The 25,426-nt window shown below is 47.0% G+C and overlaps 8 protein-coding genes across 8 annotated transcripts; 4 read left to right on the forward strand and 4 right to left on the reverse strand.

Moving 5' to 3' along the window:
* Positions 1 to 294: 294 nt before the first annotated feature.
* BHQ10_009668 (uncharacterized protein) lies at positions 295 to 1,692 on the forward strand (the record flags this gene model as incomplete). The annotated part of the gene is made up of 1 exon (XM_040882608.1): positions 295 to 1,692. One exon carries the CDS (start codon positions 295 to 297, stop codon positions 1,690 to 1,692), a length of 1,398 nt encoding a protein of 465 aa, XP_040738170.1.
* Positions 1,693 to 2,198: 506 nt separating this feature from the next.
* Positions 2,199 to 3,792, reverse strand: BHQ10_009669 (uncharacterized protein; the record flags this gene model as incomplete). Its single annotated transcript, XM_040882609.1, has 9 exons — positions 2,199 to 2,406; positions 2,471 to 2,635; positions 2,691 to 2,748; positions 2,812 to 2,957; positions 3,007 to 3,438; positions 3,512 to 3,536; positions 3,590 to 3,604; positions 3,676 to 3,704; positions 3,764 to 3,792. The coding sequence occupies 9 exons, from the start codon at positions 3,790 to 3,792 to the stop codon at positions 2,199 to 2,201; spliced, it is 1,107 nt and encodes a 368-aa protein (XP_040738171.1).
* A 539-nt stretch (positions 3,793 to 4,331) lies between these two features.
* On the forward strand, positions 4,332 to 5,813 carry BHQ10_009670 (uncharacterized protein; the record flags this gene model as incomplete). Its single annotated transcript, XM_040882611.1, has 5 exons — positions 4,332 to 4,630; positions 4,689 to 4,841; positions 4,893 to 5,178; positions 5,233 to 5,272; positions 5,323 to 5,813. The coding sequence occupies 5 exons, from the start codon at positions 4,332 to 4,334 to the stop codon at positions 5,811 to 5,813; spliced, it is 1,269 nt and encodes a 422-aa protein (XP_040738172.1).
* A 194-nt stretch (positions 5,814 to 6,007) lies between these two features.
* On the reverse strand, positions 6,008 to 11,090 carry BHQ10_009671 (uncharacterized protein; the record flags this gene model as incomplete). Its single annotated transcript, XM_040882612.1, has 7 exons — positions 6,008 to 6,315; positions 6,364 to 6,808; positions 6,857 to 7,284; positions 7,339 to 8,341; positions 8,393 to 8,722; positions 8,773 to 10,809; positions 10,875 to 11,090. The coding sequence occupies 7 exons, from the start codon at positions 11,088 to 11,090 to the stop codon at positions 6,008 to 6,010; spliced, it is 4,767 nt and encodes a 1,588-aa protein (XP_040738173.1).
* A 620-nt stretch (positions 11,091 to 11,710) lies between these two features.
* BHQ10_009672 (uncharacterized protein) lies at positions 11,711 to 13,318 on the forward strand (the record flags this gene model as incomplete). Its single annotated transcript, XM_040882613.1, has 2 exons — positions 11,711 to 13,216; positions 13,271 to 13,318. 2 exons carry the CDS (start codon positions 11,711 to 11,713, stop codon positions 13,316 to 13,318), a joined length of 1,554 nt encoding a protein of 517 aa, XP_040738174.1.
* A 509-nt stretch (positions 13,319 to 13,827) lies between these two features.
* On the reverse strand, positions 13,828 to 17,733 carry BHQ10_009673 (uncharacterized protein; the record flags this gene model as incomplete). The annotated part of the gene is made up of 10 exons (XM_040882614.1): positions 13,828 to 14,061; positions 14,120 to 14,979; positions 15,032 to 15,144; positions 15,203 to 15,339; positions 15,407 to 15,477; positions 15,547 to 15,568; positions 16,160 to 16,890; positions 16,941 to 17,376; positions 17,434 to 17,514; positions 17,581 to 17,733. The coding sequence occupies 10 exons, from the start codon at positions 17,731 to 17,733 to the stop codon at positions 13,828 to 13,830; spliced, it is 2,838 nt and encodes a 945-aa protein (XP_040738175.1).
* A 518-nt stretch (positions 17,734 to 18,251) lies between these two features.
* Positions 18,252 to 18,748, forward strand: BHQ10_009674 (uncharacterized protein; the record flags this gene model as incomplete). The annotated part of the gene is made up of 3 exons (XM_040882615.1): positions 18,252 to 18,332; positions 18,393 to 18,643; positions 18,715 to 18,748. 3 exons carry the CDS (start codon positions 18,252 to 18,254, stop codon positions 18,746 to 18,748), a joined length of 366 nt encoding a protein of 121 aa, XP_040738176.1.
* Positions 18,749 to 19,085: 337 nt separating this feature from the next.
* Positions 19,086 to 23,151, reverse strand: BHQ10_009675 (uncharacterized protein; the record flags this gene model as incomplete). Its single annotated transcript, XM_040882616.1, has 8 exons — positions 19,086 to 19,126; positions 19,179 to 20,338; positions 20,395 to 20,430; positions 20,480 to 20,730; positions 21,677 to 22,153; positions 22,207 to 22,531; positions 22,582 to 22,886; positions 22,942 to 23,151. The coding sequence occupies 8 exons, from the start codon at positions 23,149 to 23,151 to the stop codon at positions 19,086 to 19,088; spliced, it is 2,805 nt and encodes a 934-aa protein (XP_040738177.1).
* Positions 23,152 to 25,426: the final 2,275 nt, after the last annotated feature.

Here is a 25,426-nt window from a genome sequence, read left to right on the forward strand (position 1 = left end):
CTACACCTACTCATGTTTCATTCCATATCAAGATACAGGGGTCCGTCGTGTGCGAATAGGCTTGATGGATAATCTTACGGCTTGTCACTCGGCTCCACGCAAACCCGATGGTCATAGACTAATGCTCGTAATGTTTGGAGATGAGAACGATATATGCTATGTGAGCATGATTTGAACAGATATATAAGCCGGTTGGTATCTCTCCTTCTGGGTTTCGGCTTTCTCTACTACCTATTGCATCTCACCCATTCACATCTTAATTGCAGTATTGCAGAGCAATCATCACCCACCGCAATGGTTCAGTTCCAGCTTCTACCATTTTTCCTGACCATCGGTCTCGTCTGTGGTACATTCACAGTCCAGGACCCTAGCGACTTTCAAGATCTTAGTCAGGATGCCAGCGACAACTCTATCCTCGCCGACTACAACATCACACCCGTCATGTACCAAGAAAACCCCATTCAAGGCGCATATTACTATAGTGATGTAGAAAAAGTTCTTTCCCATCAAACATTCCAAGAAACTTCCAACGACACCAGCGTCATTGTTGTGACTGAACGATCTGAAGTCAATGTCTCCTATTCCACCATAATCAAGCACGGATACGCGTCCAACCTCTATCAGTCAAGCTTTTATGGGACCAACGCTGCCGTCAATGTCGCAAATGCATCCGTTGCCCATTTGCACAACGTGAACATCACAACACATAATGGTGCGGCAAACGTGTATGCGTATGGGACCGACACCTACGTATATGTGGAACATTCCACTCTTTACAGTTCCGGTCCTATTGCACACGGTCTCTATGCGAGTGGGAATGGAACAGTTGTTGGCCGCAATGTCAAACATTACTCCGGTGGAAACCGTGCTTCCTCCTTTGCTGGTGATAACCCTGCTGGCTATATCTATGTCTACGACTCCGAGGCGCATACGGCGGGTGTCGGTAGCGCTATTTTCTATGCCCTGGGTACAATCTACGGCCAGAATATCGTTGGTGTTGCGGATAACTCGCCTGCACTTTTCTCAGATGGCGTCCAGACTGTCAATCTCGTGGATGTTGATCTAACAGGAGGTCTGCTCGGTGGTATCGTCATGTTTAGCTCCTCAGAACGCCAGTCAGGTGCTTCTATCAATTTTACCAACTCGGTTCTCACGGCTTTGCCAAAGACCGCGCCTACTTTGTGGTTCGGTAATATTATTGCCAACTCGCATCTCGTCAGCACGCAGCTCAAGGCCTCTTCGGGGGTGCTCGTCGTTGCTAACTACTCTCAAGTCACCCAAGCATTTGATTMCTATGCCGGTTATCCCGACAACAATGATCTCCTTCCTGCTGAAGTAACTATCGTCGTGGAGCAGTCCCGCTTAGCTGGAGATCTTGTGGCTTACAACAAAAGCAGCATCTCTTGGTCGTTGACTGATTACTCCTCCTGGGATGGTGCCGCGTATAGCGGCTACGGTGAAAGCTATTTTGCTGTCTCGCTCGACCACACTTCCAACTGGACCCTAACTCGGGAAACATATCTAACGAACTTCACCGACGCGGACGAGACTTTGGCTAACGTGTTTAGCCAGGGTCATAACTTGTACTATGATGTCAACTCTTCCGCAAATGAATGGTTGCATAAAAAGACTGCTGTTCTGAATGGAGGTGGAAAGCTGATCCCTGCAAACCATGGAGCGGTCAGTATATGATAGGTGGGAAACCCTTGGACGTACCATTACCATTATGCCACAGTAGGCTCGACTAGGGTGAATTATATCATTCTGGTAGATCTGTATGGGTCTATTTATAATCCTCGTTCTTAATCTTTCCATGATTAGCCTAATTCAGAGCAAATTCATAAAAATTTTGATGAAGTACACTATTTGCAATTGCGGAGCACCCCTACATTTTCTCCAGAATCTTTTCTAAAACCCCCGTCGAAGGCCTTCACAGAAGCATTTGGTAGCTCTTTTGCATTCAAGCTAACAAAATCAGAATTTACATCTTGAGCCCTTCAGACTTATGGCGCCCAAGACTTGGCTTTCTTTTCGGGGGTTGATGTTGGCCTTGTTTTCGGGCGGGAAAATCTGTTTCTGGATAGGAACCCTAATTTACTCCACGTGAACCGTAACCTGGATGGGCACCGGTAATCAATTGGATTCTAGAAACTGTTTATTGCTATTGTTTTGATTGATTCAAAGCTGAATTCTGTAGACTACCGGGCTACTATGCTGACTACGTCTTCGTCTGAAACTAAGTGTCCCAATCCAACTCGCTGTGGAACATGTCTCGCACTGGCACCCCATACAAGCGCATATTTGAACGTGTCCTTGAGTGTGCGATGCACTTGATCACAAACATCTTCAATACTCGAGTTGCTGCGGACGATAAGTGCCTCATTGAAATCGGGGTCAACCCCCTTTCTATAGAAATAATTAGCAAACGCACGAAAAAGTTTTGGTGTAGAGTGGAGGAAAAGGGACGAACCTTTTTGTATAAATCCGAATTAATCGAAGCTCTTTCCATATCCTCTCAATAACGTCTTGTACGCCGAGGTCGAGTTCACAGCTCATTACCGCTGTGTGCGGTTCGTGGGCGAGTTTGTCTAGAAAGTCGACGCTGATACTGTCGATTTTGTTGTAGACATATAGACTATGACATATTAGCACATCCCATTCGCTGCCCATGCGTTGGGGTCTGTACTAACCATCTGATATATTTCCTATGATCCTTCATGATGACATCGATGAAGTCGTCGACGGTAGCTGCAGAATCAGAGTCGTTAGAATCAGGTAAGCTGGTATTGCTAGGGGATTTATAGAACATACCTTCGTCATCTCGCACCAAGACTTCACAATTGAGCATCTTGTAATCTCTCAAGATATTATAGACCATTTTTTCGTCTAGATTTTTGGGTGGTGACTGGAATGTGATTTTCATACCTCCGGACTTCTTCGCTTTGAGATAGATGTTCCTATTAAATGTCAATATTTGGCGTCCATAGACGTAGGACCCGGACTTACGGAGGTTCACGATTCAATCTAATTCCCACAGCCTCCAGCTCCGCCTCTAGAAGCGCACGCTGCTCTGCCCTTTTCGTCGCATCCAACACCATAAGAATGAGATCACTCGTCTTCGCCGCCGAAATAACCTGTCTTCCTCTTCCCTTTCCCTCCGCAGCCCCCTCGATGATACCCGGTAAATCAAGAATCTGAATCTCAGCACCACCGTACTCCAGAACACCGGGGATAGCCGTCAAGGTCGTAAAAGAGTAGGCAGCTACCTCGCTGCGAGTCTTGGTGATTTTGGATAAGAAAGTAGATTTTCCGACGGAGGGAAAACCGACCAGCGCGACACGTGCGTCACCACTTTTGCTGACGTCGAAGCCGGAGCCGCCACCAGAACCTGCGCCGCCAGCAGGTTCGAGAAGTTGGGCTCTGAGACGGGCGAGTTTTCTATGCAGAAAGTGTGAGTTATCACTACCTCTCCCTCTTTTATCGTAGATGCGCTTAAAATGGTAAAGCATACCCTTTCAATAGACCCAAATGATACTCTGAAAGTATGTCAGTACATAAGAGTCAACATCTTCAAGACAGAATCGCTTACCCGTCGCCTTATTCTCTATTCAATGGAAAATATATCAACATGAATAGTCTTTTTTTTGTCTCAGAAAGCCATAAGCAGAAACTTACTCTGCGTCTTCCGCATCTCATCTTCAATCCTAAAGTAGCTGATCAGTTCCTATTGCAGTAAACGTTATGGATTGTTCGAAAGGCCTACTCTTTGATTTTTTCTGTGATGTTAACCATCTTGACGGTCTTTGATACTTCCCCGCAGTCAGACTTTACTTGAGTGGGCGAATCCCTGATAGCTTTTGGTTTCGAATGAGCTGAAACACTTTGACCGGCTGAGTGAGAGCGTTAGAAATGACGTTTACCGGAAAACAACGAGCTGCGGAAAGTGAAGACTGATTTTAGAAAGTTGAGATCATGGAAAACAATTTCTGGAACTTGATATCAAAGCGGCAGAATACGGCAGAATAATTATCGGTTCTTCACGAGTGGCACGGAATGGACACAGGGAAAGAAGTATATCATTGTTGGAAATAGATACATATTAGACCAATAGAAGAATAAGGATACTGAGTTAACTCTAGTTTCATAAGTATAAACAACAAGAGCCATTAGCATGGTGTAGATGAAGAAAGCAATAACCTGCAAAGTATACTCGGCCAATCATAACCCCTTATTACTTTACATAATCATAATTTCGAAATTCCGCCGCAGCTCCGATAAGACTTCGCTGATTTCCTTGTCTTCAACATACCTCACCGCGCAAGACCCTCAATATGGCCGAAATAACCATCTCCGAACGTGTGGGGGTACCAGAAGCTATCCAAGCAAGTACAGAAATTGCAACAGAACAACTTGAAGAACACTCAAATACACAGACCGCGCTCGCGCAGACCTCAACTACAGATCAAGAAAATGCCCTCGTACCGACTACCACAGCGACCGACGGCGAAGTTGCTCAGAAGAAGACCAAGAAGATAATAAGACGGAAGAAGAGGCCGGCTAGACCGCAGGTTGATCCGTCGACATTCAAGTCGGAGCCTCCGCCACAGACGGGAACGATCTTTAACATCTGGTATGTGTCGCTTTTGCGCGTTTCGAGTTTACGGTTCCGCTAATTCATGGTTGGATAGGTATAATAAATGGTCCGGCGGTGATCGCGAAGATAAATATTTGTCGAAAACAGCTGCGGCTGGGCGATGCAATGTTGTGAAAGATAGTGGCTATACTCGCGCCGACAAGGTGACGGGATCATACTTTTGTCTCTTTTTTGCGAGGGGTATCTGGTACGTAACAACCAAAAAGAGACAGGTGCATGGATTACTGATAAGAAATAGTCCCAAAGGACAAGAATGCGAATACCTCCATCGCCTGCCTACAATCCACGACATCTTCAACCCCAACGTCGACTGTTTCGGTCGCGACAAATTCAGCGATTACAGAGATGACATGGGCGGTGTCGGATCGTTTATGCGACAAAATAGGACGCTTTACATTGGTCGTATCCATGTCAGTGACGATATTGAAGAGATTGTGGCGAGACATTTTCAAGAATGGGGCCAGATAGAGCGGGTGCGTGTTTTGACGTCGAGGGGTGTTGCGTTTGTTACGTATTCAAATGAGGTAAGTTATCTTTTTGAAATTTTCTGGTGCTCAATACTGATATCTCATACGCAGGCAAACGCTCAATTTGCAAAGGAGGCCATGGCACACCAGAGTAAGTACTTGCATAAGTTCTTACGCTACAATCAGCTAAGAAGTACACAGGTTTGGATCATAACGAAATTCTGAACGTTCGCTGGGCGACAGTTGATCCCAATCCTCTAGCCCAAAAGCGAGAAGCCCATCGCCTCGAAGAACAAGCGGCTGAGGCTGTCCGGCGGGCACTCCCAGCCGACTTCGTCGCAGAACTCGAAGGTCGGGATCCCGAGGCTAGGAAACGAAAGAAAATAGAAGGCAGCTTCGGTCTTGATGGTTATGAACCTTCGGATGACATTTGGTATGCTCGGACGCGGGAGATTGAAAACTCGGAAGAGACTGCTCGTCAATTAGAGTCTTCTGGACAAGCACTTCTTATCGAGAATGCGCCAGCTCAAGACATGGCTTCTGCGATTGGTGGTCAACAGCAAGAGTCAGGTGGTATATTGTCTAGCTCGACTCTGGCTGCGCTCAAAGGGTTTGCGCCGGCAGCACAACCCGCTGCAGCTAGTTCCGGCGGGCCTTTGGTGGCTTATGGCAGTGATGATGACAGCGATTGATTCACAATTACCTAAAAAGTCTCTGTATAATAGTAATTGGGTAAAAGGATTAAGTGGAGTTGTCTCAATTGAAGACGCAAGCGCTCTCATGCAAGTCATTATTTTTTTAATTTTCTTTCATCCTATTTTAAAAAGAGATATTCGCATATCTGGACGAATGTCGGATACTGTCGTGTCGGTGGTAGTCGACCTGCCTACGCTGTTCGGCCAAGGTCGTAATAAATGCATGTACCAGTGCGCAGATTATAGATAAAGGCGTTATTCGATTCATGCTCCTTAGCTCCGCCGGGTGCATATTCAGAAGCAAGATCTCGAAGCAGTTCGTGAACCTGCCCAAGGTATTTTCTTTCGGTCAGGGGCGCATTCTGGATGACCGTTCGCCAGCTATCAGGGTCGCATAGACGAGTGTCCCGAATGGCATCAAGTAAATCATCCCTCGTATCAACAGCTGCAATGGGTCCATTGAGTGCTTTGTCTACAAGTTCGCGAGAACGTAGAAGGGCTAACCCGTTAGAACAAGCGACTTTTAGTGAAATTGGCCTGAACTTACCTGATTCAATAATGTTTCTTCGATTTGTTTTCTTACTCCTGTGCTGAGCGGCCAAGATACGCACATCATTTCCACGTTCTCCACTAGAACCACCTGTGTCTGGCTGACTAGGATTCCTCAAAAGCTTAGGATTGTCAACTAGAATTTCGCGATGATTCTGTGCTCGTATCTCTGAGCGTAGCCAAGGCACCAAATCGGACGCTCTGACGTCGATTTCCTCTTTCTTGACCAGGCTTCTGATCTTTAGTCCACGTTCATTGCTGTCAGCCTTGACTAGCACAACCCAAGAGTGACTATCTTCTTTATAGTGAGATATTAGCTCCTCAAATGAAGAAGCGTCTACTGCAAGTTCCGCGTTTATATCATGCGTCCACAGGTCTTGTACGATTCGGACCCCTACAGTGCGGAGGACAGTGGGATCAAAGCTTGCAACCAGAACATCACACTGTATCAGGGTTAGCTTTTTGATCATGCAAGTGGAGGTTATACATACTCGTCGAGATCGCCAAAAACCTTCAACATCAGCTTCATGCTTCGTAAAAGTTTTTGCTGAATTTTTGATATGATCAATCATTGAAGAACTCAGTCTATCCCAACTGAGATTAAAGCCAACTGCATGTGCTTGAGAACGGCTATAGAGCAGTTTTGGACTAAACTCTTGGATGAGTTTGTCGTACCGTCCCCCAGCAGCGAACACATCTCGTCGTTTGCCATCGAAAAGACACTGAAAGAGAATGCTGCCCCGGAAGAACTTGTCATTGAGGCTCGCAAGAGGATTGACATATACCTTGCGCTTGACGTCAAATCCATTGATGAAGGAAACCAGAGACTTGATTCGAGCAAAGATTGGCGGCAACCTATCAGCGAACTCGGTTCCTTCCATAATTATCTGTAATTTCTGCTGAACCTTATCGGGTGTATCTATGTCGAATAAGTAACCTTGAATTTGTTCAGTGGTGGTCTTTGCTAACTTACCTCGGAAATCAAATCTCGCCAAGTCATCCAAAGAAGTTGATGCAACACCAATGGTAGGACTTCGAAGCTCGCTCCTGATCTTCTGCATTGTCCACTTGCCGACGTTCAATCGACTCAAGATCTCTTTCGCGACGGGCATCTGAGCTGCAGTTATACGACAAAACTCCATAATCAGTTGAAGCAAATCAGAATGATTAATGTGGAAACACATAGGAACAGATCTCAACACGGGGAATGTTTCTATAATCTCGTCAAGGACTTTGATAACCTCTGCTTCTTTCAGAGCAAGATCCAGTGTGTTATAAGAAACAATATCAAAATCAGCTTCTCGGTGTGATTTTGGTTCACCACCGTGCGGGGACTCTCTATAGACTCTGCCAAAAGAGAATGTCTTCTCCAAGGACGGATCTTGTCGAGGAATAGAGCGAGCGTTGGGTAGCGTAAGATCAAAGGGGAGTTGCAGCATGTTTCCAGACGTGTCCAGCAATTTCACAACACCGTTTTGATAGTGACCGGACCTAGGGAACACTGGCTGTCTTGTGGTCTCCACGGCACCGTGTCGGCGGAAAATCTGTATAAGCTTCTCCTTGACTAGCCCTCTGATAAGCATCTCGTTCGCCCCTGGGTTTCCACGAGAATCCATATCCCAGGTAAGGTCTTCAAATTTCTTCGGGGATTGAGAGAAAATAGCTGACAAGATCTTCTTATAATCGGGGGAGTTAGGATCTGAAAGTAGGCCTATGATAGCTCTCCTGAATGTCTCTTCTTCGACTTGCAGGGGTATTTTGCCGCTTTGAAGAAGTTCGGAAGCAGAAGGCCGTTCGCTAGGACGGTGACTCAGCAAGGATTCAATGATTTCCCCTTGGATTGCTTTCTCTGCTTGTTGAAATATCGGCGGCAGTACATGGTTTTTCTCACGCATTTCTCGTAGAGTATGGTCTCGTTCCATGCCCGTCCGTAATGGGTAATTCATCTCAAAAAAGATGATTCCGAGAGAGTACATCTAATAACATGAGCTACGTAAAAAAATGAAAAGGTATGACCGAGCACTTACGTCGACTTTTTCGTTGTATTGAGCGGTGGACGTTGACTTGATCTCGGGAGCAACATAGTATGTTGTACCAATACTGCGAGTAAAGTCTCCAGCTACTTCTGTGGCGGCGGAATAACGAACTTCGGTGGTGAAATGTCCACTCATGGCCAAGCCAAAGTCACCAATGCGAGGATTGTTTGCCATGTCTATGAAGATATTATCCGGTTTCAGATCCCTGTGAATGATACCGTTGCTGTGAATATGGCTGAGACCGTCCAGAATTTGACGGAACAAACGCCAGCAGCGATCAATATCGTCATAAAGGCCATCGTGAATCAAATCTCTCAAAGTCTTGCAATAGTCAGAGCTCGGTTCCGGTATCTATTAAGCAGATTACTTACGTGTTTCTCACAATACTCCATCTGGATATACAGCGTGTTTGTCACATGCCGATCTTGTGACCCTGACTGTACTCGGCCAATCTCGCTCCCAATGTCCGTATTACTAGCAACCAAGTCTTTTGAGGCAAGAATCGCCCGATCTGAAGAAGTACTGCCTTCATCATCCGAGTCAAAACCGAACTCAACTTTGGGATATCCGCTCGAGCTGATGTAATCTAAGCCACTGGTACTCGCGCCCAAGTCTCTGTCCGTCACTGACTCGTCGTCAAGCGTTGATAAGGCATCTGAGTCAATCGTGTCGTGGTCTTCTTCAAGCCATGCTGTGTAGTAACGGACTACATATGGGTGGTTCAACCTTGACAGTAACATGATTTCTGAAAGGGTGTCTTTCAAGGTAGCAGCAGAATTCTGGGATATCTTCTTGATGGCATAGAAACGCCCATCTAACTTATTTCGTGCTTTGACCACCTGGCCAAAACCACCTCTTCCAAGACGGCCAGCCTCGTCAAAGTCATGCGCGTAACGTGAAAAACTAGGCATTCCTACTTGCGAGTCCATACGAGGTCGTCTCATGAAAGGATTGGAGTGCGAATGAGAAGTTGCGGAACTTTCAAGTAATGGAGCGCCAACCCTGAAAAATTCAGATGGCTGTAGTTGAAAAGCCGTCGGACGTTTCTTCGGATCTGGCTTGAAAATCTCTCGCAAAAGGTCCTGTAGAGGCATTGACAAGTCCAGACTGTTCATGACGGCATTGGCAGATGTGTATTTTTGTAGTACATCTTTTCCAAATCCCATTTGTAAAAGTACGATACCAAGATCCCAAACATCAGTTTTAGCAGTCGACCGCGCGTCGTTTTGAGCTAATTCTGGTGGCAGCCAGAATGGTGATCTAGATGTGGCTAGAGTCTCTTGTCGATTATTGCAATGCGGTAAACTTGCTTCAACATTACCCTGGAGCTTGATGGTCGTACTTCCAGTTGTATGGCGAAATAGCATCACACGACCACTGTGGATGTCTCCGTGTACCACGCCGTTTCTATGGTAAAAATCGAGAGCCTCTAGCAATTGTATCATCCAAGAGCGAATTGAATCCACCGCGATTGAGCCTATCATGTCCAAAAGTTCCGAAAGCGAGCCTTTATTCGCATACTCGAACAGAACACAGATTTGCCAGCCACTGTTTGGAGTTTCCGGTGTTTGTAATGGACGGAAAATTTTGAACCCTATTAGGTCAACTAGATTCGCATGGCGCAACTTTTTCAGTGCCTCAAGCCTATCCTCGCTTGTCCGTATCTGCTGTCGAAATGCCAACGAGTCCGAGCCCTTCTCGTCCAGCTTTATTTCTTTCAGCACGACAAGTGGTGCACGAGTGCGGTTTCCAGAGATAAACGGCCTCGCTGTGAATGTTTCAGAGGTTGGGGACGTATGAAGCAAAGTCTTGCTAGAGATCGCCTGAAACGTGAATGGTCGATCGTCAATATCGTTCATGACCAAAGGCGGATCAAAGGTGATGTAGTCAGAACTATCCTCAGGAATGCCACCAATATCTAATGCTGCAGTCCGGCTTTTGCGTCGAGAATCTCGAGCCTTTGTACGCTCCCGTTGTCTCATCTTGTCCTGTAGAAGCCGTTGTAATGCCCGTTCTTCTTCGGCTGAGGCAGCCTCTTGCTTGCGCAATTCCTCTTTCTTGTGTTGCTCTGCTTGTTGAATTGCTGCAGCTTCTTGTTCGATGCGCTCCTCCTCCAAGCTTGGCATGTCCTTGTCCTCCGCCCGTGCCACTGCCGCATCTTCCAGCACTTCTTGAATGTTTACAGCAAGCTCGTATATCATTTCTGAGCCAAGTAACTCTTTTGGTTTATGATTGATAACCTTCTCAATTCTCGATCTTGGACCTTGGCGAATGTCGTCCGACTCCTCTATGATCAAATTCGGCACAGTCTTCGGATACGTTGTTGGGAGCTCAACAAAGAGTAGAATGCTAACGCTAGGATCCGACGATGCTCTGAGACGAAGCTTGAAAGCCACTTGTGAGGATTGCTGATGCGATTGTAAGGTTCCTGGCTTATTGGATATACAAGTTTAATTGCACAAACTGAACGTACCTTCCAAGCTGCTTGCCGAAGCTCTACATCATGAAAATCCTCGCCGTAAATTGATCTTAGAGCTTCCGCCTCGTCCTGATGAATCTCCTTGTAGTTCGTTGAGCCTAGGGTGGGCCCTGTTACGGCGGCAGCTTCAAAAGCATCCGGCTTGTTCTCCTTCTGGGGAGAGCCGTTTTGGAGAGCATTGCTTGGTTTTTTCTGTTTCTTGTGAGGCATAGCGGGGCTGTTGGCGAGGTATTAAGTAGAAGCGTCTAAGATAGAGACAGGTCGCGCTTGTCACCATGAACAGTGACAAAGAATGCAGCCGAAGCCGCAGCCCTCTATTTCTCAAGAATAGACATTATACGGGGAATGTGTACAGGGAAGTGAGCGTGGAAAGAGACAAGGAGAAAAAGAAAAGAAGATTAGATGCGGAGGATGGCACCTGCTCTGTTAGAAGGAAGACTAAGTAGCGGTATCGATAAGGGTCCACTGGCGCTAAACTGAAAGCGGGCTGGGCACGTTGGTAGGCGCTAGGCGGTGCCAGCTAAGACAGGCAGGCGGTGACCCACTACCAGCTGCCCTCTAGACCGACGTAAACAAAACACAGCGAACCACGTCGACGACAGCACGCCTTGATCCATAGACTTGCGCGCTGTTCATACCTCGTAGCTTCATTGCTGCGTTGATGGGCTGGTCGTGAACTTAGAAAAAAAAAAAACACGACAGAAAACAGGATGTTAGGTTGGATCACAGGACAGTCTAATGAGCAGAAGGCCACCGGTAAGCTTGGACATCTGATTTCTTGACGCGTCTGAAACACTCATATGCTCCTTCCTCAAGACGAATCGGTCATCATGGAACCCCCGCAGACACCTGGCCCTGTTTTTGCGATGCGAGCCTTCAAAAGTGCTATCTGGGGAACGCCTGCAGGTGAGGGGAACGAAAGTGATCGTTCAGTGATTACGGGGAGCCCTGAGAAATCTACGCTTCGTAACAAAAATAGTACCATGAATCAGCCGATCCCGATTATTCAACTACAGCAACAGACATTTGAGAAGCCAGTGTCTGACTCGACAAATCAATTGAGCATGTCCCCTACGAAGAGTATTCTTGTCACGCCCGGTACAATTTCGAACAGACGGAAAACCGTATCGTTTGGGGAAACAGCTGTGCATGGCGACTTTGAACGAAACAAAACTCTGTCAAGGAGCAATAGCACTTCGATATCACCCGCAGGCTCCGTCTCAAGTCAATGGATGTCTAGTCAATCGGATGGAAAGTCACGACCTCGAAGTAGGCTCACTCAGAGTCTGCTCGATGCAAAGGAACGATCTGCAGAGGAACCCAGCAAACAGAACAAGTCTATTCGTACCGAAGAGTCTTCGGAGAACAATGATCTCCCCAGCAACATAAAGGCGACGCTGACCGAGAGACTTGATGATACCATTGATCTCGAATTCCCTCGGTCACAGTCTGGTCAGTACTGGAAGACTGAATTTGAGAATTATCGAAAACGGACCAATCTGGAAATCAGCAAATTGATACAGTACCGCTCATCGGCGCGGTCCTTTGCGCGCAAGAAGGACGTTGAGGCGATGCGCCTCAGGGAAGAGTTGCGCAAAGAGGAGGAAAAAGTCACAGCCATGGAGCGTCGCGTGACAGAGCTGGCCTCAAACATGATGAGCGAGAAGGTTGATGACGAAAGAGAAAGATTGGTTCAGGACCTTACGAGACAGACGGCGTTGGCAGTTCAATACAAACATAAGGTTGACACCCTACGAAGAACTCTTGAGCGCCATGGAGTAATCGGCAGCCCAGATGAGCAAACCGACTCTGAGGAATCAGCTAGAGACAGTCAATTCGAAATTAACATGCTGAAAGAAGCCCTCCAAGACGCGAATAGAAAACTTGAAGAGAGGAACCAAGATAACGATATCGAGAAGCTTCGGAATCTCGCAATCTCATCCGAACGCAAAGTGTATGAACTTGAAAAGGAAAATGCTGCATTGAAACGTACCATATCACGTGTGAAGGGCGAGATGGGAAAGTACGAAGAACGACGAACTGAGAAGGAAACCAAATTGAAACTGCGCATTGAGAAATTGGACCTGCGATGTGCCGACTACAGACAAAAAATGAACAAATATAAAGTTGCCATTCACGAAGAAAGGAACATATACCGGCAGGAAATCGATGCATTGAAAGAAGAAATTGCCAGGCTCAGTCCTTCAAGGAGGCGCGTCTCCCTTGATGCTTCGCACCGTCTTCTAGAAAAACCTTATGCAGGAATTCATGTCCATGATTTTGGAGGTGACGAAAATACTCGAAATCCTGTGGATAGAGATGATGAAATGCTACAGGTGAGTGCGTGCCCTTGATACCCACTATTTGACATTCACAGCCTGACTTTCCAGATAATTCAAAGTATCGAAGAACCGGACTTTCTCGGAACAGACGATTAATCTACTCAACTACGCACCCTGGGAGAGCTGAACAAGACAATTTTCTATTGGCAAAGGAGAACACTTTACGAGCATCTTTCCCGCCTGTTTTCTCCTTACCAATCGCACAATCTCGCTCGCATTATTCGCGCCCTCCAAAAAAGGCTCATCGGCAGCTAGAACATGAGAGAGAAGAATGGGAGAGTTCTTGTGACATATTTACTTGATTTGATACCCTTTGCGTTTTTATCATGTTGAATTCATACCTCCACGGCTTTTATGTTGGGCATAGCAATATGTACACTGATTGTGCAATGTGTGCGCGAGCAAGCGGTTTTCCACTTCTTATCAACAACCACATCGAGAACCTTTTTACGTTCCGTTGAAATAATGAGACTTGCAACTTGTCCAATGTGGCATTAACGATGTACCATATTTATTCTATCTACATTATACCCAGCTCATTACTCATTTCTTCTATATCAAGTCTAAACCACCACTACTCAATAAACACTATCTTCTTGTCGCATCTACAACTTCCCATTCGAAAACGAGACAACAGCCCACTTCCCACTCCAAGCCCATTTCCTCGCACCGGAGTCACCGCCTCCATCCGGCAACTGGCGCAGACGCTCATCTTCACCTGGTTTGAGACCGACGACGACATCCGCTTTGCAGGTACGGAATGAGAGGATTCGGATCCCGGATTTGGGGCCCAAAGGTCCTATAGCTTCGGTGAAGGGGGTTGTTGGGTCCCACGCAGCCTGCCACCAATCAATTAGCACCAAACTACATAATACTGGTGAGGGGAGTAAGCCTTACGTCGCTGGTCAACTTGCGGTAGTTAAGATCGCCCTTGAAAAGCACGAGTTCAGGCTCCTTCAGATCCTCATACAGATCCTCTGCGGTCTTGGGAAGACGCCAAAATGAGCCAGCTCCAGTCCAGAATCTATGCGGACGAAGCACCAGTTTGCCCTCGGCATGGAATGTGCTCCATTGCCCAAAGAGGAACTGAACATTACTCAACTCCTCTTCTGAGAGAGGGGGGTATTCACGACCGGAATCGTCGGCCGCGGTATAAAATGCTTGTGGGTTCGCGATTGCAGTAATCAAGTCCGCGAAATCTTTGGGGACGACATCGGAGACAAACCAGGGTATAACTTTGGGCCGTAGCACAACGGTTGTAGCGAGACCAGTTGATAGCAAATAACCGGCAAGAATTAGGTCGACGAATAACTCAAACCCGGCATTGTCGAGGACAATATCAACTCTTCGTTCTTCGCTGGCCTTTTTGGTTTTTCGTGCGTCTCGGAGCACGTTGTATGCTGCTGCAATATCGTTGACAAGAATATTCTTCTCAGACGCCTTGCGGGCTTCAGAGCCCTGCAATTTTTGAATATCTTCGTAAGTGAGGGATGTAAGCAGCGACAGATCGGTAGCGTTTCCCCAGAGACAGATCTCGCACATCTCAGTGAAGATGATGCGCTCGGCTTCCTCAATCCGTTCCTCCGACAGTCCGTCTTTGGATTGTTTCTCGGCCTCAAGAGCGAGTGCTTTGTATCGCGCTGCTAATTCGAGAACAGCGGGGCGCGAAGATTTGAAGGTGGACATTTTCTGGCGCGAGAAGACGTCGTATCCTTTCCAGAATTGGGAGCGTTTGAAGAGAGTTGCAATCCGTCGGTCTGCAACAGTCAGGCATAGGACATTCCATAGGGGGCCGCTATATGGACATACAGAGATAACATTCTGAGTAAAGCCATGGGACATCGTGCCACTTCGGATTGCCGCGCTTCTCCAATTCGTCGTTGTACTCGGCGATATCAGGTTCGCCATCGTCGAGAAGGGGGCTGCCAGTCATAATATCAGCCCTCGTTCCTGATACACCAGCCGGAAAGGGAAACCCACGTCAATTGCCGGTTATGTTGTAATTCATATTTCAGCTTGGCTAGCTCTTCGATGATGCTCTTCCCTTCAGCGCGCTTTTCTTCGTTTGCGGTAGGGACATCGCCGACGGTGCGGTGGAGATCGTCAATGGCTCCAGTCTGGTTATTTCAATTATCAATGATTAGCTGCTGAATCTTCAATAGAAAGGCCATGCGAAAGTCTTACGAGAATGACGGGTAATCGCTCATGAGCGGAGACAGAGGCAAAGCTCGTCTTGTCCGACGTCAGGTATTGTGCTAGTTGAATAGTTAGACCAATCAATGACAGGGGTTTTTGAGTCGAGCTGCTTTGCTCAAAATACTCACGCATCTTTGCGTCGTACTCCATCTTTAGCACAAATTAATTGAACTTAATAGATATGTTCAAGTACGGAAGTGATTGATATTTGTTGTCTATGGTTCCTCACAGAGGGGTTGCGGGGGACAATTTTAATCAGCGCCGATAAGCGGGCCTGCGGGGAGATGTCCGCAGTATCACCTACTATTTAACTACACTGTGTACCCAAGTATTTTCAATCTAGATATGTGAATATGTTGATTCCTCATATAATTCTGAATAAGCCAACAATCAAGAAGCAAATGCCAAAGACCCTGCCCTACCTATGACATGAATAATCGAATGCTTTCATCTATATCCGACGACTCCTAATGCAAAAAACGCTCCACACCAAAGACGCTTTCATATCAAGGTCATAAAAGGGGGAATATGCGTCGACTGGTCTTTTTGACTCTGTTTCTATGTTGCTGTTGTTGTTTGGTTTTTGTATATCAGGTTAGAAGTATTTCTTCATGAGAAGAGTTCCAAAAAATTCGTTCATTTTGCCGTAAATCGTCTACATCATTGACATGAGAGAGTTTTGAGCATAAGCCTGGAAGATGATTAGAATCTGATCAATCCTTAGTATAGAGGGAGACGTACCATTGGCTTGATATCCGGGTGAGGAACGGCTTCGAATACATGGTATTCAAGCTTGAGTTCCGGTCCAACATTGATATAAGCACCCTTATTTTCCGTAGTATCGCAATACTTGGGTGCAGAAAACACGGTGATACAGCGTCCATCATGCTCGACTTCATAACCACCCATTCTGACTTCGTGTGAACGAATGACTGCTTCAAGACCGTTTCTCTCGCAGAAGCGCTTGGTGACATCAGGACCGAACTGGAGACCGACTCCTCGCTTGCTTGGGCCACGGCCAGGAGTTGGTTGAGGATCGGTCCAGAGCATCTCCATCATGAGACCTGATTGGCCAGGTTGACGCTGGTTATGTCTGTTGAGTTTGCGAATGTCGTCGAGTGTGGTATTGTCGTCAGAGAAGAGACCGCCATGCAGGACAAAGTATTTGCTGCCAACGAGGGTGGCCAGGGGTAATGCTGAGAAAGATTCGGAGAATACTTTGAAGACGTGCTCGTTGTACTTGGCTTTGCACTCGCCTTCGAAACCGTATACTTTGTTCATGTCGTCAGTTTCGTGGTTTCCTCTGTTGAGGAAGAATTTGTCTGGTCGTAACCATTTGTATGCATAGAGGAGGAGGGCTATTTCAGTTGACCAAGAGCCACGGTCGACGAAATCTCCGTTGAAGAGGTAGGCATGGGTGTCAGAGGGGAAGCCGTTGAGTCGGAATATCTCCAAAAGATCGAAATATTGACCTGAAGAGTTAGCATCAAATGACGAGTCTGCATTGAGCGGGGTTACTTACCATGTGTATCACCGCATATCGTGAGCTTAGTACCCTCTTCAACACCAACCTCCACCATCGTCGGCTCCGCCCTGACAATATCCAACACATTCTTCACAATCTGGAACGCATATTTCCGATGAATCTTCTTCCCATTCTTGAATCGCTCAATCATATCATCTATGAATTCCTGTGTCATGTCCTTGTCCAATCGCACACCGTCATACGCATCCTCGACGGCAATCGCATCGATATCGAGATCCTCAAACGCAGAAGCTGGCTCGGCCACCTCGATAGCTTTCTCAAAGTCCATTCGGCGCACCAGCTTTTCGCACTCCGTCAGTCTCAATTTTGCGGTCTGATTGTTCGGTTCCCGTTTAATGACGGATTTGAAGTCTTTGAGGGCAGCGCGAGGGTTCAGAATGGCAGTGTTGGCCAATGCTCTTCGCCAGTATGCCTATATCCGGGGTCAGAAATCCAAACTTCGTATGGTAGAATGCGCGATAGTCTATACCTTCACGTTCGTAGGGTCAAGTTCGAGGGCCTTGGTCGCATCGGCAATGGCATATCCGTAAGCCTCCATTTTGATGTAAGCCTGCTCAGATATTCAGTATTAGCACGAATTTTCTCTTAAACCCTGGCATCGGATCCATCCACACACCTGAGCTCTGTTGCTAAAGAATGAAGGCTCCTTGTCATATTGCTCAATGGCCTGTGTATAGAAATCGATCGCAGTAGGCCAATCATGCTTAGCAAATGCGGTGTTGCCTTTGACCTTCAAGGCATTCGCAGCCTCGGGGACGGAAGAGGCCATTTCGACGGTGGGATGTGAGTCGCGAGTTGTCGTAGAACGTCTAGGCGTAAAGCATCAACAGCCAGGTGTGTAAAGGAGGAAAGATCGTATTAAGGAAACCAGGCACACGACGCAATGTCAGAGGCACAAGACCAAGTACTGGTGGCGAGGGGCTTTTGATAAGGAACGACGCCCGAGTTCCCGATACCTCGAATAGATCAGACGAGAACTGATTGCAATGAAATGCAAGAAACTATGGAAGGAATTGTATCTAGCGGACGTTGAGGCAAAGTTTGCTCACTGCTCGAAAGGATTTTTGCTTTTTCCAGAGGTTGTGAAGGTCAGTCAGCCGCGGAGCCTCTCCCGCTTATCGGAGCCTTTCTTTTTTGGCGTTGGCGTTCCAGAAACATCGAACATCGACCCAGCTGTCGGCCAACACAACTCCACAAGCTACAAACATCCTACGACATCCTACGCCGCTTTCTGAATCGAATCTTCGCATTTTTCGAGCGGTGAACTTAGAATCTGCACACTAGAAAATGACTTCCTTCGTCGTCCCCCCAGGACAAATTCGGACCCTTCGCGCATGCATGGTCTGCTCAGTCGTTATGCCTCAAAGCGTAAGCTCTCGACCCTCACAATCTCCTCGCGCAATGACTAACATCGCAATCGCTTACTAGAAATTCGCGCGCGAAGGCTGCCCAAATTGCGAACACGTCCTCCAGCTCCGCGGCAACAACGACGCAATCCAAGAATGCACATCCCAGGTCTTTGAGGGCCTCATATCCATCATCGACGAACGGCAGAGTTGGGTCGCTCGCTGGCAGAGGTTAGAAGGCTATGTGCCGGGAACATATGCGATGAAGGTTACGGGAACATTGCCTACGGAGACGGTTGCATCGCTGGAAGATGCTGGGATCAAATATATACCGTAAGTGCTCTTTCCTAATCTGCATCGCGGGGTTCTATGGATTGTTTAACTGATGTGAATCTATTTTTTAGGAGAGACGGAAGCGCGAATGAAGAGGAATCGTGACGGCGAAATCACTATCGGCTGGATAATGCATACATTTTATTTTAATTCAAAGCGGTGTTCGGGTTTTTCTAAGACTTTTGCTATATGGATATATGGCGTGGCGTTACAAAAGCATCAATGATACATCTGAAGCAATTCTACAATTTCTTTAGGAGTACACTACATTAGATTTTGGATTGAGTCTTATTCATTTCATTTTCGACTATACGTCCTATACAATATACGAACTCGATCCGAGCTGGTGGTATCGAATACCCAAAAATCGCAACAGAAATGCGCCAATATAAACAAAGAGACAAACATGATATCATAACACAATCAAAACAACGAAAGGTTACTATGCGAGGAGTTTCTCGAGTTTCTCGAGGAGGAGGTCGGCTATTTGTATGTTAGCCAAGGTTATAGGAGAAATTCGAAAGAAGAAACATACCATGGTGCTTCTGGAAGATCAACATTGGTCGCAGACGCACAGCCGTGGCTCCACTTCCACCAATGTTGACACCCACAGTCTTAGCTTTAGCAAGGAACTCGTCACGGTTAGGCGAGTCCCAAGCAATGAAAGTTCCCTGGCCCTTGCCACGGAGGTTCTGAATAGCATTGGGGAATTTCTGAGCAAGAGCTTCAAGTCCCTTGTACAAGTATTCTCCAGTAATGGCAGTGTTCTCAACAAGGTTCTTGTTCTGGACTTCTTCGTAAATGGCGCGGAACAAGATGGCACGAACTGGGTCACCCAACCAGGTGTTGAACTGACGGTATGGCTGGGCAGGACGCAAATCAGGGTTGCCATAGTAGAAACCGGCTGCTTGGGCCTTCTTGGAGAATGTGACCATGTCAGGAGGAGAGCTCAAGTTCCAGTGGTCATGAGCCCAGAATTTTCCAGTAGCACCGACACCAGTCTGAACCTCATCAACAATGAAGAGCACATTGGTGCGCTTGGTGATGTCACGGAGACCCTGGAAGAAAGCGGGGGAAGCATGGTTATCACCACCTTCAGACTGGATAGGCTCAACAATCACAGCAGCAACAGGATTGTGCCATTCCTTAATAAGACGCTCGGTCTCCTGGAGGCAGCGCTGTTCTTCCTCGGCATTCTCCTTTACGTGCTCCTCAAGAGGGTACTTGAGGTTGGGGAAAGGGGCAGCGGGCCAGTCAAAGGCGGGAATATCGAGTTTGTGAATAGGCTTGCTTCGGGTGGTTGACAGACTACCAAACAGACGACCGTGGAAAGCTGACTTGAAGGACAAGATGGACATCTGAGGAGAACCAGGGCCCTCGTTGACCATAGTCGACTTCAATTCCTCTTCGGTGAAATCAGCACCAACTCCACGCTCTTGTGAGCGTTTGTAGATGAAAGCAGCCTTGTAGGCAAGCTCATTTGCGTCGGATCCCGCCAGAGCGGTAAAGACCTGATTCAGTCCCTTGGGAGCGGCTGCCAGGAGTCCAGTTCGAAGGATGTGAGACCAATCGGCAGAAGGGAAGTTTCCAAGAGCCGGTCTGTCAATGATGGCGCGGACCATCTCGGGGGTGTTGACTGCAGCGGCAAGGTGAGGGTTGTTGTAGCCAACGGGGATGGAGGCGATTTGTGCGTAGCTGTTCAACCATATGTTAGAAAACTTCGTGAGGATGCGAAGACTACTGAGACTCACACATCGAGATATTTGTTACCGTCAAGGTCGACAATACTAGTGATTGTTAGTTTGTACGTCACAAGAGACAAGCGAAAATACATACTAATTTCCAACGGATTTTTCGTAATCAGCGAGAAGGTTCAAGCTACGAGTGTCAAAGACTTCACTGAGCTCCTTGGCAGCAGCCTGGTTCTTGGGGCCTGGAATAGCAGTTCGCACTGAAGGTGCCGTGGGCTCATCTGCAAAGTAGGGCTGTGCGGAACGGCGGGGGACAGCAGKGCTGAACAGGCGCCCTGCATTGAGGCGTGTAACAGACCTCATATTGAGGCGAGATCGGAGTGCGGAGGTCATGTTCTATGTAGAAGATCAGCAAAAATAATACATCGAGGCTAAATAGTCATCGCTTGCTCGGTTGCGTAGACAAGCAAGAAGTTGATGCAAATGACGTTCGGCGATATAAGTGAGGCGGGACAGATAACGGTCGCGAAGGTGATGCATGCAATCGACCATCACAACCAGAAGGTAAAAACTGGATGACTTACATGGGGGTTAATATGTTGCAATTGATGTACAGAGAATGAATCAGAGAGAATAGAATGGCTCTCGCAGGGAGGGGATTGGAATAGTTTTATACGTCCCACTATCGGCGCATTACGCAAGTTGCAGATAACACAGAAATTGGGGAAATCGCAGGGGGAGCTTGACCGCCAAGACCGGCGATAGACCAAAGCTTACTTTTTCGGCGATTTGGGCCAATGAGAGTGGCCACTGTGCCTGCCGTGCTGGCCGACGCCGAGTTGACTGAAAGGCAGACTGTGGTTTTGGTATTCTCTACAAGTGCTATTTCGGAGCACAAATTGCGATTTAAAGCGAAATTGACCTTGAGAAAGTACGCTGCTGAGAAAACTGCTCGAAGGCCGTGAATGAGACAGAAAAGAATGCCTGGTGCACACATAATCGTTCAGAGATCAAGCTACTGGCCTGTCAGGTGACGCTAACCCAAAGAAGCAGGTATAAGCATCTTTTATCGATAAGCCGGATAAGAAGGACTCAGCGAATTTCTTTGAAGCTGGATCATCCCATCAGACTTCGAAGATATAACAAATTGATCGTTGATAGTTATATTTCGATCGTACGAATATGCTTAGCTGCTCTTATTGGGTAGCGAGTGTCATCTTGCTTTTTCTAACACCGGCGTATACGGAAAGAACAGATGGAACATGTGATCGGGGTTAGAATATCAATCATAGACGCCAAACTAAATACAAGTATTTTTGCTTTCAGCCATCGAATTTCATACCATCCTTTCAAGAGCAAATGGCGCCTCATCGTCGTTATACAACTCCTTTAAATTCCTCGACGCGGAAAAGGAGTCTTGCCGCCGGTCCATAATATAGCTGCGTGACGGCTTCATGACTGCCCTTCCATACGCATTCCTTGCTTCCATCAGTGGTTTGGAAGGGACCGACTTGGCAGTCGCAGGACGACCGTATATTCCGTCCTTGCGGTCTTCATAGAACGTCTCCAACTCGACAGTGCGAACGATACCTGATCCATCAGTGGAATCCCGTCGACTAAACATCCGCACATCTTTGGTTATTGAATCGTTAGATCCCATGCGTACATGAGGGTTAGCGGATTGGTTTGATGACGGTGGCCATGGCTTGGGGTTGTTGAAACGTTGGTGGGAGTAATCATATTCATGTCTGGAACTACCGAGGAGTCGAGGCGAGATTGCCTTGATAAGGGGCCGAAGAGCGGGTGCGGATGCACAGATCTAACAAGAACATTGTGAGAACCATCCACTATTAGTCATAAAAAGTGACATACCAGCCCCAGGTTGACCTCGATGGCGGCAGACAAACTAGCGGCCCATCCCCACCATGAGGAGTCATATGAGCCAAAGGAGTCAAACCAGGCAAAATACGTCCGAACAGAAGAAGCGATAGTCACCACGATACCGATACCAAAGATACCAATGACTGCAAGACGCTGACGCCGAGGAAGATTGAGTTTCCATATTAATGGCATGGGCACTACAGTGGTCATGAAGTCGGTAAACACGTTGATGACGCTGGCTCCCAGGACCACTTGAGCTCCATTGATGCAGTGATACGGGTAGTCTGGGAGCAAATCAAAGGATGCTTTGATGGGACTAGATATTGTCAGTATTCCTTGGTGCAAATGCGGGGACATACCACCCACATGCAATTGAGTAACGTGGTGAAGATGAACAAAAGGCCCAGTATCACTAAAAGTACCATGGCACCAATAAGACTCCAGTTCAAGTACCGAAGATTACTCTTTGCGCTGCTCCCAAGGAGTCGACGGCAAAACCATAATAAGGACACCTTGGTTAATGTCGATGTCACCGTAAAGGTCATTTCAAAAACCATGCGGTACTTGAGTGAAGCCGGTATCCATGCGTATGGAATATCCCATTGATGGCGGTCCCAGCCGAAATGTGCAGCGGCGATAGATGTCGCGGTACACATGGCAATGGCAAATGCCTTGTCGTAGGTCAGTGAATCGTTCTCCTTCTGGAAGGTCGAATCGGGATCTTACCAGGGACAACACGGCAAGGACATCGTCAAGGCCGATGGTGGCTGTTATGAAAGCACGGGTATATATCCGCAAAGCAGTCAAAATGAAAGCAAGCGATGAGAATAAGACATTGACGACCAGCAACCCTGGGCCTCTGCGCACGGGATGAATATAGTCTGGCGCTGGCCAGGAGGCTATCACGCTGGCAGGGGGGAGTTGGCCGCTGGACATTATCCGAAGGGCGCAATAGAGAAGAAGTGTACGCAGTCAGAGTGGATTTTTCCGCTCCTCACTTTTACGCTTACTGAGACGAAAAAGCCAGATTCCATCAAGAAGGAACAGTTCGTTGTGACCGGGGTTACACTGGCAGTTTATATCTTTGTCTCACGAGAAGAACGGAGACAAGAAGCGACGAAGCGGAGAACCAACGCCTCTGGAGGTGTTCGAGAGGGCAAATGATTAAATTCATCAAGCCAATCAGAAAAGTAATTAATCTAAGGCATATCCAACATATGTTTTGGACTATGCAGGGCTGCATGAGGTGTGGGCTTGGAGACCCCTGGTCCTTTTAGTCCAATCTGGGAACAATCATCATGTAGGATATTTGTTTCGTTGCAGACAGGAACCACGCCACCATGGCCGCCTACTAAGCCGGAAGAGAATGCGGGGTCTTACTAGATGATTTTGACTTTGAGTGTGTACTGGATTTGGTATTTCTTTGCGACTCGTTAAAGAGATCACGGTTGTGGGGGGCGCTGGACACGAGGATTGACTATAGGCATATAGCCTACTTGAACCCTCCAGTATGGATTTAATTGATCTACTGCGGGTGAGTGCTACTCTATAAATTACCCCGTTTGATCTACTTGACGATATCTATATTCACATATTCACAGAGCTTGGGCAATCTGTGCCTGAATGGCCGTAATACAATTTGGCACAGAAGATGCAATTATGATTCGCTGACAGGAGTCGAGTGCAGAATTAGGGCTTCGCACGAACGCCGACAACCTTTCAATCCATGCCGGCCAGGGTTGTACAAGGGAAATCTCGGGATTTCTCATTTCTGATTGAATTTTCAGTACAGAATGTTTGATTTCTTTTTTATGATTGGTTGTCATGTCGTAGGTGAGGACCTAAAAACTAGCCAGCTTGTTGCATCCCCGGTCTTTCGTCGGGAGTTTGAGAACATTGCTTGCATACCCCACGGGACCACGGGAATATACCCAGGTAAGGCTAAGCGGATCTTTCACATGATCTTTGGATTGGTCAATGACTGAACATGGCGTCTGTAGTTACTTATACTATGTAGTTACTAGTTTTGAGGACGAAAATCCGGCTAGAGTCGATCATGAACGGGCCCGTGCTGGTGATAACCATAACGGTAGAACGTGGTCCATTACTATGTACTTGACTTAGTACCGGCACATTCTAGATCTAATTGACGATTTGCGACTGTGTGACTCTACTCAGAGTCTACCTGATATAGATGAAACTAGAAGTGGGTCTGAAATCAACCACACTCTATGACAGTCTGCTGAGTACAGTGAGTGTGTGAATTATTCAGCGGGCATAATGGATAGAGTCATGGCACGGCCTCTATTTGGACCTTGCAAATGAGTCAACCCGACAGAATTGTATCTCGAGTCTTTTGCTGAATACCACATTCGGGCTAACCATCAGCCCATTTTGAGGTTGTCCGCCTTACTCCTCTTCTCTACTATACATGTAAATATGGACATTATACATGCGACGAGAGAAACCATTCACTACGAGTCATGGAGGTACTTCCTCATACGGCTATCTTTCGACCTGGTCAGTTTGGTAAATGGAGGGGGATCTTCACCGTTCCATGGAACCGTCTCTTGCGGTCAACGGATGAGCTCAAGTCTGGAAATTCTAGTTTCATGGACTGAGGAAGCCATTGAACAAGCATTGGTGATCCAGAAGCATATTAATCTCATTTCGGATACCTTCGATTCTAGAGTCTCGGTAAGTAGTTCCTTCAATCAACTCATTCAAGTCGACGGCATCAGCCTTCGGATCTACAAATAATCATAGACAGAGACATGAACTCGGGCTCAAAAATTGGATGCCATATCACTTTCATTGGATACGAATCTCTGGGGAAACTCCTGCATTCGTCATACAAGAGTGGCGATAGTATCCGTCCTACGCTAAAGAAAGACTGTTAAACACCTTGCCACCCAATGAACTCATTAACAGAGTCAGATATTCCGGGAATATCGCCAATTCCTCTGTTATCGATAACATAACTACCCCTCCATAGTATAGACTATCTACGTAAGATACCTCGGGAACAAGTCAGCCGTGGGAAGTAGATTAGGGCTTAACATACGCTATCCCCCGCTTCTCCCTCCCATGCCGTATACCCTATACATTTTAGCCCTAAAACTCGACTCGACTCAGACGATGGATGAGGCAATGATGATAGATGCCAGAATTTTAGTGCAGAAGACTATCATTACATCGACATTTGACTCAT

The sequence above is a fragment of the Talaromyces amestolkiae genome (genome assembly GCF_001896365.1).
Source record: "Talaromyces amestolkiae strain CIB chromosome Unknown scaffold26.1, whole genome shotgun sequence".
Classification (NCBI taxonomy): domain Eukaryota; kingdom Fungi; phylum Ascomycota; class Eurotiomycetes; order Eurotiales; family Trichocomaceae; genus Talaromyces; species Talaromyces amestolkiae.